This window comes from Pelodiscus sinensis, chromosome 5, assembly GCF_049634645.1.
Source record: "Pelodiscus sinensis isolate JC-2024 chromosome 5, ASM4963464v1, whole genome shotgun sequence".
NCBI lineage: Eukaryota > Metazoa > Chordata > Testudines > Trionychidae > Pelodiscus > Pelodiscus sinensis.
In genome coordinates this window covers 19,388,115-19,400,319 of record NC_134715.1, presented here as the reverse complement: position 1 = coordinate 19,400,319, position 12,205 = coordinate 19,388,115, and the positions used below count along the sequence as shown (strand labels likewise).

The following is a 12,205-nucleotide window of genomic DNA, read 5'->3' as shown; positions in this document are numbered from 1 at the left end:
ACTTATAAATATAATATAATTTACATATAAAAATAATTGACACGATTATCAAAATCCATACCATGTCATGTTGTCAAACAATCACATCCAGAGCAATGGGCCATCTCATCCAGTCCCCTGAATCTGGCAGCAGCCAATACTTTAGAAAATAGCACATTAAATAGGTATAGTGCTATTCATTGCTTCAGAGGCAAACAGTTTATAATCCTGAAGCAGAATTCATTATGGCTGTAGTCAGTGTGCCTAACTGCCAATGCTGTTGATTAACATCATGAGTCTTCATTTCCTATGGGAGTAGCTTCCAGAAGTGGATACCCTGCATTGTTATTTGCTTTTATTTACTCTAACTTTCCTGCTCTTAAATTAAAATATTTTGGCTACATCTACACTACGAGTTTTCTTGGCAAAAAATACGCAAATGGGAGACTCATTTGCATGAGCCACAATATCATTTGCATATTTTCTGCAATATGCCATCAGTTTTCGCAGTGGGGTTTTTGCGCAAAAACAAGCAATATGGACGCTTTCTTTTTGCACAAAACCCCCCTTTACCACAAGATCCTTAAGCCCCCCAAAAAAGGAGGTTTAACGATATTGCGGAAAAAGGGGGTTTTGCGTAAAAACCCCAGTGCAAAAATGGATTGGCAGAAAATATGCAAATGAGATTGTAGCTTATGCAAATGAGTCTCATTTGTGTATTTTTTGCCAAGAAAACTCATAGTGTAGACGTAGCCTTTGGTTTTGGAATATACAACAAGGTAAAAGACAAGTCTCCTAATCTTAGTTTTGTTTATTTTATTTCACCATATGGAACAAGTTAGGTTATAATGAGGTAGTGTCCAATCTTTGACTATCCCCAGTCAAGTAATTTCCACTTTCATTTATTTTATGCCAAATAATGTTTGCATTATCTCCATCTAGTACTCCCATAGTATTTGTGTGACTCATTGTTAGGCTCGCTCTTAGCTATCAGTCCAATTCTGCTGACAATAAGATCTAAAAAGTGGGATTGGGCCAATATATAATCAGTCTTTGTTAGAGGACGCAGCCACAACACAGAATACCAAACCAGGGCACCTGTACCGGTCTTCTTCCACATATCAAGTTCAATCCTTAACTTCAGTCATGGGAGCAGTCCCATCAGGATTAGTCACATGCTTAAAGTTAAACAACTGCATTGCAGGATGGGAATCAGAGCCATTCAACACCCTAAAGAATCAAGGCCATAGTTCAAACTTCTCAAAACTCTTACTCTTCAAACATCTCAGCCATCTCCTCCCAAAACCCTCAATACTTCCTATGCCCCAAATTTCTCTGCTAAATTACTGCATGGATCTTTTCCACATATCCCTGTATTGAGCAGCTTTATGTCACCCTTTAACTTCAGAGAAGACTATTAACATTTTACTATAAAAAAAGAGTTTATTTATCAAATTTCTGTATTACTTGAACAAAAGTCATTCAGTTATGGCAAATGCTATAATGCTTTATGGGATTCTAACTGAAACATACAGTGTATAGTGTCAAGTAGCTTACAAATATTTGAACTCATAGACTAAGTTAAAAACCCTTAATTCACACTTGCCACTGTAAAAATGTCAGTGGTAGAACTCACAACAATCTCGTACTTTTCTAGTGATAGTACCATTGACTAATTTCATTACAACAGCAATATAAATAAACTTTCTGAAAGACTTTCTTGAGACAGTCACAGGAAATGCAAGTTTGTTAACATTAAATCATTTTACTTAAGAACTTTACAGGTTATTTCAATACTGTTAGGAGACCACTGGTCAACTACAAAGAACATGTTACATAAGTTTTGTTTAAACTTCACGCAAGGACTTAAAACAAGGCTACAGCAAGACATTAGTAGTCAAAACAATGATCAAGATTCACCATCACAGCCTAGAATAAATTTCTAGCATGACTGCTGCAGCTAAACTCCATAACACACAGCAGGACCTTTGTAAGGAAACAGAAATAAATCTGCTGCTTTGTTACTTTGTTTTAAAACAGTATGTTCAAAACTCTTTAATTAGCAGTCTAACTATGCAGGAAAGGTATTTGTGCATCACTGGGAAGAGAAGGATGGAGTGTTGTACATGCTGTGCTAGGGTATCAAGAACACAAGACCGAACTCTTCAAATAATCAGATCGTTTTGGTATGCAAATCCTCCTAAGTACATTTTAATTCCAGGCCAAACACGTACACACACTCTAACTTACAGTGAAAATAAACCACCCAGAAGAGGTGGAGCACTCATGCAGAAGTGCTACATTTTTGCTTTTATTAAAAAAAAAAAAAAAAAAAAAGGTTTCAGAGATTGTTCTGGCCCCAATCCTTCAACATGAGCTTCTGAGATGGAATCTCAGGTCAGCTGGTACGGGATCAGAGGACTGGGGATAACAGATTCAATTGTTTAGACCAATTTATTTTGCTCTTCCCAATACAACAGCATATGTAAGTATGCCTGGTCCACGTGGTACATTGCTAATCAAGAATAAATGTAGTACATTACTCTTAAAACATTGTTCTGTCCCTCTGTAAATCTTTAGATTTAAATCTACCCATGTTCATAATGTAGCTGCACTCTGGTTCTCAGACACACTAGGAGTAGTTTTATCATTTTCTATCATTTTATTTGGTACACATCAAACCATGGTAGAGTTCCTGACCAAAAAACATCAACAACTTTGCAATCACTCATTGCCCTGTGAGCAGCTCATAGCAAAAAAGAGTTAATCTCTGGGCGCAGACACTTACACCCACGGTTCACAATAGTCATAATTCTTGTGCATGTAAAATGACAGCCATCAAATTAGGAGTCAATTGAGACCTGCTCTGAAAAATCTTGAAAACCAATGACACTGAGGGATCTAGAGGCACTTGAATATAACCTAGGCCTTTAAAAATGTGGCAGCTCTTTGAAAAGTTACTGTAAAAACAGCCTTCTGAAATTTCACTTGTACTGTGTATCAATAACTCAAAATCATTTGTTGAGATCCTTCTGTCAGTCATGCAAACTCATCCTAGGTTTACAAAAGAATACTGTACACTCTTGTGGTTCAAGCATCCACTATCCTAAGTTTATATTTAGTTGAGATCACTTCTACAATACTCCGTTATGTACTATTTAAATTAAAAAAGGCTGCAAGGCAACTATTTCACCTTGATCTCAACAGTGTAACCCACAACTGAATAAGATTATCTAGGTCTAAATAAATCAGCTGCATTTGAACCTGCAACTGAAAAAGCTAAGTTTGATGATGCAACAGAAACCAGAGCCCTCTCCCAGGGTAGTACTGACACTGCACTGAACAGGTGTAAGAAGTAACTTATCTTTGTCACTGAAGTAAATAGGGTGATTTAGGGAAAGCAAGGGGAGGGGGAGTTGAGGGAAAGAGAATCTGTTAAATAAGGTGCCATTTTACACTCTTTTACTACTTTTAGAGTAGACTTGCCCTTCCAAAAAATGGTTTCTACAGATGACACACACATATTAGAGAAGTAAAATGCACTCTAACTAGGATTCCTAATATTCTAAAAGCTTCAATATTGAAAAATTTGTATGTATAGGTTATACACGCCAAATATAACAGCCTCGGATATTTGAGGAAGGTTTTGAAACTCAGCCCAGATCTGAAGAAAAGTGTCCATTAAGCACTATTTGAGGGTAGTGAACTCTAGCTGGACACTGCACTGCTATTCATACAAAGATTGTATCTGTTTTGACTTAGCTCCTCAAATCCTCTGAATAGCAGCAATTACAAGTACTTATACTGTACAGCACCGTGAGAAACTGGCATGTTCATTCAGGCACATTTTAATGAAACACCATTCACAACTACTGCACATAGTTAAACTACTTTTTTAAAAAAATTGTCAACAGATTTTGCAAGAGTAAGATACTGAAAGATCATAAATTCAGTTAATTTGCTGGATATATAGAGACAACATGAGCTATTTTCTGATTTAAGGTCCATGCCCCCTCGTGCTTGAGATATGCCCCCAGCAAGAAAAAGAGGAGAGAGGGGAAAAAAGCATCTGCTACTCAAAAGCTAACTTTAGCCTAAGACATGATTTAAATTATGTCAGTAGTCTTCCACCTCTGCTTCTTACATACACATCTACCAAAGCTAGAATGAAAGGAAATACTTCATCTCATGCATACAAAAGCAGCAAAATACTGTTATTATTTCAAACATTTGTTCTCCCTAAGGTAACTTTGAGGCCTCCCACCAACATAATAAATTAATTCTCCCAACAGGTTTTTTTAAAAAAAACAAATCTACTCCATCATCCTAAGGGACAAGGAGGGACACCCACTGTACAAGCCATCTGTCCTCACACTCAACAAGAGGATCATATTACAGAACTACTCATCTTTGCACGTTTCAGGTACCACATGATGTAGCAGACATTTTTGTAAAGTCTATAAAGGCATAGATGCTCACCCTAGAGATGGTCAGAGGCATGTTGAAGTCTTTTCCACCTTGAAGTCTAAAACCCCAAGGAGCAGGGCCGACCAAAGACACACTGTAGTTGCTCATGGTGTTGGATGCTGAAGGACTAGTTCCAGATAATAAATGTCTGTGAAAGAGGATTACATTTTAGTGTAAATCTTAATAAGCCATGTACACAATGAAATAGAAATATTAATTTAAAAGGGGGCACTGTCAACTCAAATATATGTTGCAAATAATTTTTTTCCCTGTTTTAAAGACCTTTAACTGTTAATAATGGGCTATAGAGGTCTCATTTGTTACTAATTGTCCTATCTGCTGACTTTTTGGCCTACCAGATTAGGAAATGAAAACATTATTTACTTTCTGATTCTTAGTACTGCAATATTTGGGTTTCACATACTGCATACAGTGATTTTTTTTAATAATTGTTTTCTTTGGAGAAAATGTGGAAATTTCTCCTATGTTTTTGTTTAGAGGTTATTTAATCTGGTTTTCACAAAATGTTAAGTACTGGATCAAATTTAAATTTACATGGTTCTAAAAATTACATAAGTACATAAAAATGTTAACAGTTTATGGAAAATATGTTAGCACAGTAATTTCCCACAAAATATATTTCCTGTGATACTATTAAGTCACAAGTGCACAGATGCATTCAAACACTCATTCACAAGTAGTGTGCTTGTTTTGGTTACACATTCAAATACCAAAAACTACAAAATGTATTATCGAAAGTTATTCCAAGGGGAAAATGTTGTTTCTTGGCATTTTTGCCAATAGTTTATGTACATCAGATAACTATTTCCATTTTTATAGTAGGCACATACAAGCTATTACAGAAGAAATCAGAAAAAAAAAAGAAACAAATATGCAGAGAAAATTATGTACCAAATACCAAGGCAACTTATTTAAGAAAAAGTATTTTAAGAGAATCCCAAGATTATTTTCCCTCCTCCCCCAACAAGGATGAAGGTTTACCTTTACAAAGCACGCTGTGCACTTATCTTTGATACTGAGCAACAAAATTAACAGCTTCAGCTGCACCACATACAGGCAACATTACAATGACGTCTTAGGTAGTAGCTACCTTCTATTTTTATATTTGAAGTGGAGGGAGGGGAGAGAGCGTGCACACACTAAGGGATGGATTACTGTAAGACTACACCAGAGCAATTTAAAATTCCACATTTACTTAATATAGGAAATTTAAGATCGAACTTCAGTCAAGCAGAAAAAAGTGTGTTTCAAGCATCAAGTACTGCAAGGATTATTTTTTTAGTATGTTTACACTACAGTATACATAAATCTAATAAAATGTCATTTCTATGGGACTACTGCCTGGGAAGTTCCATAAAATGTCTCACTCCAAGCCTAGAAATGCACAAAAGTAATGAGGCAAAATTATATAGATTTCTAGATACATTTCACCAAAAGAATCTAGCTCTTAAGCCTAATTTCCATATGAAGGATCAAAGTGTAATGGTCCTATTCACACCAGTAGTTCCATTTAACTAAATAAAATAGGAATATCTGGCTACAGCATGCTAACAAGATAACTTTTAGGAACTATTTCTCCAAGCTAACAACAGAACAAGATAGTCCCTGAACTACTTACATCCTCATGCCAGAAGCTGCAAAAGGACCATTGCGCCCACTGATTTCTTACGTTTCCATCTCCTGTGCTCCCACACGCAGCTGACCAAACATAGTCCCCTGAATGCCAATGCCTCCCTACTTGAAAGGATCCTTCTCTTCTTCCTTCCTTCCCTTCCCTCCCTCACCCACACAAAAGAAAATGTCCACAGACTGAGATATGATCCTTATAGAATTTGCTCATTAGTTCTAGGAAGAACTACAATTCACTGAATCATTCTATGTACTATACACTGAATTCCATCTAAAGTGCATATTTATTACAGATTTTACTACCATGAGAAAATGTTTTGTTCTCCCTAAATTAAGTTTATCATTTTAATGTGATCTCTCAGATTAATGGTGGTGGGGAAAACAAACCTTATCTAATGCATTGGAACTCAGTTTGATCACCGGTAAGTGACATGATTTCCCCCTCTCTCCCCAACTGAGAGCAAAATTAAGCATGTGAATATTTTTCCCTGAATGGGTTAAGAGGGGGAGAGTTTAAAAAATAATTCACGAAGAGATACCAGAAATTGGTTTGTAATGGTAAAAGGAATGGTAAGATACAATATGCCTCTCTGCACACACATACCCCTTTTGGGCTTGCAATTAAACTTCTGCATCTCATAAAACTAGAGAACTTTTTTGGGATGGGGAGGGGAAGGGGAGGAGAGCTACAGAAACACCCTAAGAAAACAGATTTACTGATGTGTTTGTGCCATCCTTAAAGATTCTACAGCTAACATCATGTGACTCAAAGCCCAGCAAATGCATGGATGCCCTCCTTATATCCATGGATGCAGATATCAAGAGACATGTCTGAAGATATAAAATGTGGATCTGCATCCATCTGCTATCTAGAGCCCAAATCTGCAGATATCCATGGCCCATGTTTGCAGAGAAGAGAGAGAGGTATAAATTTGGTGTATGTGCAGGGCTCTATTAATTGAAAATGAAAAGAGAATGAAAGAATTCTCTATGAAAAGAGAATGTGCAACAACTAGCTAAGGACTAAGTTGTGAAACTCTGGTGCGGCTGAACATTCAGTGATCCTTCTTGTGTAAGTGCTCAACAAAGCATTTTGCCATCTAAACATAAGTGAGGACAGGTTAAGTGCATCATTGCCCCCTGTAGGACAGAATCAGAAATGCTCAACTGTAGGTCATACTTCCAGTAATGCTAACAGATAACTGAGATACTAAAGTGACTGTGCATTCAGGAAAATCTGGTGTTCTGCTGCGGTGAATATCCCAGTATCCCCAATGTGCAGAGAAAAGAAAAAAGGAGACATCTTAAGTGGACATGTGTTATAGTATGAAATGATCAAAAAGTTAGGTTTGATTTTGTGTGTGTACTCCGTTGAACACCACACCATTTAAAAAAAGATTAAGCCTGGGCTTACAAGTGAAACTGCTGGCTTTACTGTTCCTGCAGCTATCTGGTTACAAAAGTCCCCACAGGCAAGAGGAAATGCATGGCCATAATCAAACAATTACACACCCTAAACTTGCCCAACCCAGCTCAGCTATGAACTTTCCTTCGCAAATCCTTTCCCTTCTTCCCCCCCCCCCCCCCTTCTCCCCTCACTTTTACCATTTTTGGTGCTACTTTGTGCAACATCCTTGCATGTAAAAACTAAAGCAGAGAGTGCGGGCACATGACACCCCGACACAGGCTTGCACGGTTGGCACCTACAAGACTGACTCTGGTCCCCGTTCCGCTGGCTGCTGCTGTTTTAAGCAGAGCTCTCCAAGAGGAGCACACATCAGTTACACGGTAACCCGTAAGAGCTCGGAGCTTGTCGCTTCCCTTAACACCAACAGCACGGTCGGCTACCAAGGGGCTTTCAAGGGGGGAAAACACCAAACCAACCGAAGCCACTCGCGAAGCGCGTAACAATTCAGAGCCACCCCAGGGGAGCCTCGCTTAGACACACCCGCTTTTCCTGCAGCTTCACATCGGCGCAACTCTCCGTCCCGCTCCCCCAGGGGCTCCGACCTGCCCACCCCCCTCGGGGCTTCAACGTGAGAGAGACTGCGCCCCGCGCCTTCCCCCCGGCACCAGGGGTGGATGCGCCGCTCGGGATGGGGCTGCAGACGCCCCGGAGCTCAGGCGCCTGCAGTCGCGCTGCAGAGCTGTCCCGGCCCGGTTCCCACGCACGGAGCCCCGGAGGAGGGGAGCACGCTGCGGCGCCTCCGGCAGGTGCCCCTCCTGCAGCCTGGCTAGCGCCGCACCTGAGCCACCAGCCCCCTCCTCGGCCGCAAGTGCCTCGCCGCGCTGCCCCAGGCGGTCCCCGCCCCGGCGCTCGGCACCTGCTCACCTGGGGGCTGCAGCAGCCGCGCGGCGGGAGAGGCCCGGGCGAGAGGCAGGGAGCTCGCAGCGCGTGTGAGAGGCTGGGGCTGCCGCGTCCCGCGGGGCTTGTTTTCACTTCCGCCTCGCTCTGCTCCTCCCCCGGCCCAGGAGGGATGGGGAAGTTCTCTGCTCTGCAGCCGAGCGAGAGAGGAGGAAGCCCTGCCGGGCGGGCAGCGGGGGAGGAGGAGCGGGTGAAAGGCCAGGACAACAGAGCCAAAAGAGAGCTCGCACAGAAAGTCAGGCCCTGGCCTGCCAGCCAGGGCAGCCCCGCCCAATTAGCGAAGGGTAGGGGGGTGCAAAATACTGTTCACAGCACCTAGGGTTACCTCAGTGCCACAGACATTCTGGAATAGTGATAGAGATGTAGCCGTGTTAGTCTGGTGTAGCTGAAACAAAATACAGGACTATGTAGCACTTTAAAGACTAACAAGATGGTTTATTAGATGATGAGCTTTCATGGGCCAGACCCACTTCCTCAGATCAAATAGTGGAAGAAAATAGTCACAACCATATATACCAAAGGATACAATTAAAAAAAATGAACACATATGAAAAAGACAAATCACACTACAGAAGAGAGGTGGGATTCAGGGGAGGGGGGAAGGAAGGTGAATGCCTGTGAGTTAATGATATTAGAGGTGGGGAAGGGGAGATGTCTGTGAGTTAATGGTATTAGAGGTGATAATTGGAGAAGCTATCTTTGTAATGGGTAAGGTAGTTGGGGTCTCTGTTCAGCCCCCTGCGGAGAGTGTCGAATTTTAGCATGAATGCCAGTTCAGAGGATTCCCTTTCAAGTGCAGATTTGAATGTCTTCTGAAGTAGGATGCATGTGATTAGGTCATTGAGACAGTGTCCTTTCTGGTTGAAATGGCAAGAAACTGTTTTTTTTCTTTGTGATCCTGTCTAATGTCTGTTTTGTGGGCATTGATTCTTTGGCGAAGTGTCTGAGTCGTTTGTCCAATGTACATAGCAGATGGACACTTTTGGCACATGATAGCATAGATTATATTTCTGGATGCGCAGGAATATGTATTCTTGATCTTAAAACTCACTTGGTTAAGCCCAATAATGGTATCAGCAGAGTGAATATGTGGACAAAGCTGGCAATGGGGTTTGTTGCAAGGGAAAGTACCAGGGTTGGTATTAGTGTGGTATGTCCTGTGGTTGTTGGTAAGAATCATCTTGAGGTTAGGTGGTTGTCTATAGGAGACTATGGGTCTGTCTCCCAGAGCTTCTTGGAGTTTAATGTCCTGTTCCAGTATAGGCTGTAATTTATTGATAATGTGTTGGACAGGTTTAAGTTGGGAGCTGTAGGTGATGACAAGTGGTGGTCTATTGTTGGTTTTCTTGGGTCTGTCTTGTAGTAGATGGTTTCTAGGTATTTGTTTGGCTCTTTCAATTTGCTTTTTTATTTCTCCAGGTAGGTAGTTGAGGTGTATAAATGCTTAGTAGAGATCCTGAAGTTTCTGGTCTCTGTCAGTGGGATTAGAGCAGATGCGGTTGTATCGACACTCTCCGCAGGGGGCTGAACAAAGACCCCAACTACCTTACCCATTACAAAGATAGCTTCCCCAATTATCACCTCTAATACCATTAACTCACAGACATCTCCCCTTCCCCACCTCTAATATCATTAACTCACAGGCATTCACCTTCCTTCCCCCCTCCCCTGAATCCCACCTCTCTTCTGTAGTGTGATTTGTCTTTTTCATATGTGTTCATTTTTTTTAATTGTATCCTTTGGTATATATGGTTGTGACTATTTTCTTCCACTATTTGATCTGAGGAAGTGGGTCTGGCCTACGAAAGCTCATCATCTAATAAACCATCTTGTTAGTCTTTAAAGTGCTACATAGTCCTGTATTTTGTTACAGACATTCTGGGCACTTGCCAGGACGCTGAATGACTTAAGACGTCCAGCATTCCTATTAGTGTGAAATGCTGTATAATCATCCCCATTAGCCACCCTGGAGAACAGTCCCAAGACCAGTAATAGATTCAGCTGCAGTAGAGAGGTGGATAGTAGCAGCAGTAACGCTCAGGTGTGTGGCAGAGTTGTGCTGGGTACAGCAGGATAAGGGTGCACACGTGACTACACCATTTGTGCCACACCACCTCCCACTACTAGGACCAGCTGGGGGGCACTTTGTTCTGCCAGCAGCTGAAGTTCTGAGAGTGTGCCAGTCCTGCTTCCCTTCCGGTCTCGTGCTTATCCTACGTCAGGGATGGCAAGTTATATGGGCCGATGGTGCCCAGGCTCTGGGGATATTCCTGGCCTCAGGACTGGCTCCAGCAAAGTTTGGGGCCTGGTCTCTCCTGGGTCCCATCTGCTGACCCCATCCATCTACCCCCACATATCCACTCCCCCCCACACTGTGCATCCCACAGCCAGCCTGCTGCCTTGGGCAATTTAAAAATGATGCAGGGGCCCTCACTGCCAACACCACTGGTAGTGCAGGAGGGCTGGAGCAGCTTCCTATTTACTCCCTACATGTATGGTGGCCAAAACATTCCTATAGCCCCTGGGCTAAGGGGGCGGGAGCAGTGTCTCTATCCCCTGTCCCTGCCCTGAGTCCCCTATGTGCAATGGGAGTTGTTGATGTGGTGCTTGAGAGCTGCTACCAGGGCAGGGTGCCCCAGGTAAGTGCTTCACCACCTCCTGCACCCCCACCTCTTGACCCAGCCAAGAGCCTGCACCCCAAACTTCTTCACAGAGCCTACACCCTCTCCTGTACCCCAGTCCCATGCCCAGACCAAAGTCTGCACCCAAACTCCATCCTAGAACCCACATCTCAGACATTTTCCCCACCCAAATTCCCTCACCGGGATGGAGGGACGGACACCCCACCCCCCTTCCTCTCCCTCCTTTGTGTGAAGAAGGATGCAGACTTTTTGTGTTTCAGAACAAGATCAAAATTTCTAGAAACCTGCTGCACTTGCCCTAGTTAGTTCCAGCCACGCACCCTGAGATAAGCCCTCAGGTCTAACTGGCAGAGGTTAAGCATTCACCAAGCTTTTAGGGAAGGAAGAGCTCCATAAAGCCTAGTATTTTTAGATGCAGGGGTGACGGATTTCATCTCTAGTTACTGTAGTTACTTCCTACTGTGGACGTGAGAAGCTGATGGGATGGCTTTGTATTTGCTCAGATTTTTAAGCCTGTGGCAAAAGCACTTAGACACTGCAGCAGGCACTTTTAAAATGTATTTATTAAAAATAAAAAGGACTACAGTGAAAATGGCTTGCAAAATTTTTTTTTTCCAATTAAACAGTATTTATGTGGCTGGACTGGAATGCACTTTTGGTAATGGTTCCTCCCAATGCTCCCTTCCCCTCCCCACTTCCGATTTAGCATCTCTGCTCAGGCTAAAAAGAAAATCCCTATTGCATGCAGAGACTTAAGCTCCATCACATGATTTTTAGATCAGGGTGGTTAAAAAAAAAAAAAAAAAAAAAAAAAAAAAAACACATTCCCCATAACAATGATTTTTCATTCTGTAACAAAGTTTTTAGGGCACTTTCATGCTGTTTTATTTATTACCTAGGTTCAAACACAGACCTAAAATATTTCAGGTAGTGCAAAGCCTCAGGATCCTGTTTGACTTTGCATTTATTCCAGGCTAAGATGTAGCTTTACTAATGAGAAATATCCTTGCCCATTTACAGTTTGCTGGGAAACTTTAGTTTTTGTTCCCAGAGGAGAATATGGCCCTAGCAATCTATGCATTCATCACCTTCACCCTGGATT

The 12,205-nt window shown here is 41.8% G+C and overlaps 1 protein-coding gene and 1 long non-coding RNA gene across 13 annotated transcripts in view; one reads left to right on the top strand and one right to left on the bottom strand.

The window, feature by feature from the left end:
- Positions 1 to 8,603, bottom strand: part of PDLIM5 (PDZ and LIM domain 5) — a 217,902-nt gene extending 209,299 nt beyond the window's left edge. For 5 of the 12 annotated variants that reach the window (XM_075929621.1, XM_014576355.3, XM_014576356.3 and 2 more), the window contains exons 1-2: positions 6,086 to 6,238; positions 4,459 to 4,594 (exon numbers count right to left, since the gene is read on the bottom strand). In XM_075929621.1, coding sequence (XP_075785736.1) covers positions 4,459 to 4,594; positions 6,086 to 6,093 — 144 coding nt within the window. In that variant the 5' untranslated portion in view covers positions 6,094 to 6,238. Of the gene's footprint in view, positions 1 to 4,458; positions 4,595 to 5,448; positions 5,589 to 6,085; positions 6,240 to 8,428 lie in introns of those variants that run through there. The other 7 variants (XM_075929625.1, XM_075929616.1, XM_075929620.1 and 4 more) reach the window with 5 other exon arrangements.
- Positions 7,780 to 12,205, top strand: part of LOC142829537 (uncharacterized) — a 37,001-nt gene continuing 32,575 nt past the window's right edge. Inside the window, exon 1 of the long non-coding RNA XR_012904028.1 lies at positions 7,780 to 7,891. This is a non-coding gene — a long non-coding RNA (uncharacterized LOC142829537). The remainder of the gene's footprint in view (positions 7,892 to 12,205) is intronic.